Raw genomic sequence first — 4,314 nt, forward strand, 5'->3', positions numbered from 1 at the left:
TGTAGCTGTAACAATTACATGTAATTAGCTAAATGTTGTAAAAAGTGACATCAGAAAATCAACACTACATTTTAAAACAGTGTTTGAAGCTAAATGTGACAAAATTTAGGCATGAATTTTGAGCACAAGCTCCTTTACAAACGGCGCCCCATAATAAGCTGCCCTTTTGGATTTATATATTTGTAAATCTGACTCTGTGCCTCACCAACCATGAACCTCACCGCACGTCACTGAACAACAACAACGACTGCGGCGCGGCGCTTTCTGAGCGCTCACGTGACGGCAACTTCCCTGACAGGTTGGTCTCACCGGTTTGTCTGGATCCTGCTAACTACAGGGCAGCGTTCGCCGTGCGCGTTCGCCCGCAGCTGCAGGAGTCAGGAGCTCCTCCATGGGATTGATTTTTACATTAAGCACCGGTCAAATCGAAACTCGCCCCAGTGTGTGCCTGGCTCCAGGGCACTCCTGCAGCGCTTATGTGCGTGTGTGTGTGTTGGGGGTGGGTGATTTAGTTTAGTTAGCAAAATGAGACAGAGGGATCAATGGCAGCTTAATGAGAGCTGCGTTTAACAAGACGGGGCTGCTGTTGTCACAACGGAGAGGAACCAGCAGCCCTCACCTTTTTATCATCCCTCTGGGCGACCTTTCGAAGCCGACGCTCCGAGAAGGAAATCGTTCCTCATTTCCAGTAAAAGTCACGCTGCTCGGAACCGGTTTTCCCGTCCCAGCAACTGGCATCTGCTTCACCGACTTCCTTGTTTATTTACGGCTAGATCGAAGCGTGTTTTTCTGCCCTCGCTCCCTCCGGCGTCTGATGACAGGCGCTGATCAGAGGTCAGCGGGGCCTTAAAATAGTTTTCAGGCATGAGGAAAGATTGTTGTTGTTTTGATCTATATTTACACACACACACGAGCTCAGAGGCTGCCAACATTAGACAGCCTGAACTTCGTAGGAAGTTTGTGAATATCGATTGAGGGAATCGGGGAGATTTCTGAATCCGAGCTGAACGTGGTGTTCCTGCCTGAAGCTGTGGATCAACAATTAACCAGCACACTTTTACATTCTGGGGCCGTGGAGAGAAGTGGTGGACAAAACAACACTTTTCATTCAGCTTATCTGCATTAGTTTGGGTGAAATGGTGTCATATAAACCCCATTCGATCCAGAGTTGATCCTGTTGCTATCAAACTGAATTTTATCGTTTAAAAAGGTGTTACTGGGTCAGTTTTTTGTACGTGCTATCAGTGCTAAAGTATGTTTGGTGTCTTGATTTCCCTTTCAGAGATCTTTTAATCTGTAGAATGAAAGGCCCATCAGTTACACTGGTTTTGGTCAAACCTTGAAGGATAATCTTACTGTTTGCTCTCAGAGTACGCGCTGGGGATGACTCTCGGCTACTACCACGCCAAGCTCTACCTCAACACCTGTGAAACCGACCGAGTTCAGGAGCAAAAAGAAAACCGAAATCGTTTCATTTTCCATGTAAAGCGTTTTGTTTTTACGGATAAAAGCAACGTAATAAGTGAGGACGAATGGGAGAAAACAAAAACAGCCGCCCTGTTGCTTTATATCAGCTGGCAGCTGCAGTTAAACCTTGTTAAAAATAATTGAAAACGGTGGCAGTCACGGCGACGGATAAGACGCCGTTACAGCCCGAGGAGAGCACCTGAGACGAGTGAGAGACGTCGTTTAAATTTGTGTTTCGTTCGTGTGACTCGTGTTTGCCTTTTTCAAAAAAAAGAAGCACAAGATGTTGCAGCTGTGCACAAATCCCACTCCTGTAGCAGCATCTAAAAGTGCAGTCTAATTAAGAATCTGACAATAAAAATAAAAAAAAAATAAAAAAAACACCTCTGGAACTTTTCAGTACGTTTTATATCACTTTTGCAGCCATTCTTTGTTAAAATGTGTTCTTGTTTATGAATATTTTATGGCAGCATCTTCCACCAAGACCTAATTCTGTGTTCATGTTGTCCATGTTGATCCCTGCTCACAGATTGGCCAAGCGCTCCCCCTAGTGGCCAACATGTGCAAGGCTCGGCGCCCGAACAGGGAGAGGTTGAGGAGTTTCAGAGCGTCAGGTCTTCCCTGGAGTCTGATGGGTGGAGGAGACACTGGGTCAGCTCTGCGGGGAGGCGGAGGTCACGGATCCCTGGACACCGTTGTCCTGATGGATGGTCGGCTCAGCTGCGTTAGAGGTGACACTCCTGGGAGACACTCAGGGGACGCGAAGCATCCATTTCACAGATATGCTCTGATTATGCCTGCTTCAGCCCACCTTGAAGACCTTGAACTCACCCCCCCTCCTCCTCCACCCCATCACACGGCGCACCCTGCCTCCCCTAGCAGCCTCCTCGCCCGGCTGTCAGGAGGCGTGAGGTCCAGTGGCCGTTTGCCCTCCGGGTTCACGAGGAGACGGTCCGCCCCGTGGTCCAGCAGCACGGACACCAGCTCCGGGCTGGACAGGCGGGCGGCGACGTGCAGGGGCGACTCGCCGCGGACGCTTCCGTTCGCATTAGCGCCTGAGGAGGAGAAGAGGTCAAGAGGTCGTGTTGGCACCTCACACGGGGCAGGAGAGCTTCTGACGGTCCGAGTTAGAGCGGAAATCTATCCCAGCTCACGGGGAAATGGGTGGAGGCAGGAGCCGGGCTCTATTTGCATATTATTTTAATCATTTGTGACCACTTAGAGTTTCACCCCAGAATGTCTCAGATGCACACTTTGGCACATTAGTCATGTTTTTAACTGGCTGATCATTTTCATTTAACATATCTGCTCCAGTCGATAATTAACACGCAGATCGTCAAGTAAAAGTAGCCATACATCGAAGGGCAAATATATTTTCTAAATAAAGATCTGTGCCATCAAAAACCTCTTAGCTCCAGTTGCAGATTTTAACAAATTTGTTGACCTCCCTAAAGAAAGAAAAAGTGTTGCTTCTTGTTCAAAGAGCTTTCTCAGTTCTTTGGAATTCAGAAAGGAGAAAACTCCTCGGATGAAAGGAAAAATGTCTGAGAATAAAGAAGAAGAAGAAGAAGCCCAGTTGCCTTCAGTTCAGGTTGCGAGTTTGACCACGTCCTGGATCTTTGATTGGCACTTTTTATTTTTATTTTCAGCTGAAAAGTAATCAGCCGCACTCAGCGGGGACTATCGCTGAGTTGGCAGAGTTTACACACATGTTACTGGCTGCAATTCAAAAAGTCGGTCTGACTGAAAATGACTTTTTAAAATGCGGCAGAGAAACAGCAAATCATTCATGAGGGCAGATTATCTGAGGTCTGGGCACAGCAGTGTTGGAAGTTATATGAAATGGGCTAAAACCTGAAGCTCAGAGGGGCGCTGTAGAGCTGTCTGACATTTGTCAAATGCAAATGTGGGAAAAGAAAAAAAGAAAACAAGCCTTCAGATTTACATACAGATTTGCCAACTTGACTGTTTCGGGCTAAAAACGTTAAAAATCTGAATCCCCCTCACCCAGCTGCAGCAGCTTCTGCACGGTGCTCAGCTGCTGGTTGACGCACGCCACCTGGAGGGGGGAGCCCAGCGCGTCCACGTGCTGATCCACGTCGACACCGCTCCGAACCAGGGATTCCACGCACTCAGGGTGACCTGAAGGGGGAAACAGCCCTGAGTCGGCACTGAAGACACGGCAAACGACTTCAGAGTGCTTTTTGAGATTATTATTACGTGACCTCTGACCTTTCGCCGCAGCCTGGTGGATGGGAGAACCGGACGGGCCGGTGCCCCGGGGGGCTGCGCCGTGCAGGAGAAGCAGCGACACGCAGGTCACGTGACCCCGGGCGCACGCTTCTGTCAGGGCGGTGTGCCCGTCCACGGTGGAGCTGTTAACCTGCTATGTTTCAGAGACAGAAAAATCCCGTAGTCACTGAACGCCTCTTCAGATCTGAGACATGTGAAATCCCAGTCGTCCACCAGTCGTGTCGTAGCCGCGTTTGGTTAATTTCTTACTGATTTGCTTGAAACCTCAAGTTAAACCCGGCAATAATTAATAGTTCTGTCAGAAAATTCACAAAACATTGTCTCTTGGTTTGACACTGTCTTCCAGTCAGTTCAGTCACAATTAGATTAGAGCTGGAGGATTTTTTTTATTTATTCGTTTTCTCTGTCTGTCTCTTACATTTGCACCGTTTTCCAGCAGAAGTTTGGCGCAGGGGGCGTGGCCTCCCGCGCACGCCGCGTGCAGGGGGGAGACTCGGTCCAGGGTGTTCAGGTTCACGCACACTCCCTGTGAAGGAGGCAGGACCGAGAAACTTCAGCTGCAGCTCAAAAGCACATGGGCACAGATGGCACCCC

At 48.7% G+C, this 4,314-nt stretch overlaps 1 protein-coding gene across 3 annotated transcripts in view; it reads right to left on the reverse strand.

The window, feature by feature from the left end:
• Positions 1-1,856: 1,856 nt before the first annotated feature.
• Positions 1,857-4,314, reverse strand: part of LOC108239705 (ankyrin repeat and SOCS box protein 9-like) — a 3,344-nt gene continuing 886 nt past the window's right edge. The window contains exons 3-7 of one of the 3 annotated variants that reach the window (XM_037976239.1): positions 4,139-4,246; positions 3,700-3,853; positions 3,475-3,609; positions 2,299-2,522; positions 1,857-2,207 (exon numbers count right to left, since the gene is read on the reverse strand). In XM_037976239.1, coding sequence (XP_037832167.1) covers positions 2,320-2,522; positions 3,475-3,609; positions 3,700-3,853; positions 4,139-4,246 — 600 coding nt within the window. In that variant the 3' untranslated portion in view covers positions 1,857-2,207; positions 2,299-2,319. Of the gene's footprint in view, positions 2,523-3,474; positions 3,610-3,699; positions 3,854-4,138; positions 4,247-4,314 lie in introns of all 3 variants that reach the window. The other 2 variants (XM_017422601.3, XM_017422600.3) reach the window with 2 other exon arrangements.

This window comes from Kryptolebias marmoratus, linkage group LG6, assembly GCF_001649575.2.
Source record: "Kryptolebias marmoratus isolate JLee-2015 linkage group LG6, ASM164957v2, whole genome shotgun sequence".
Lineage (NCBI taxonomy): Eukaryota > Metazoa > Chordata > Actinopteri > Cyprinodontiformes > Rivulidae > Kryptolebias > Kryptolebias marmoratus.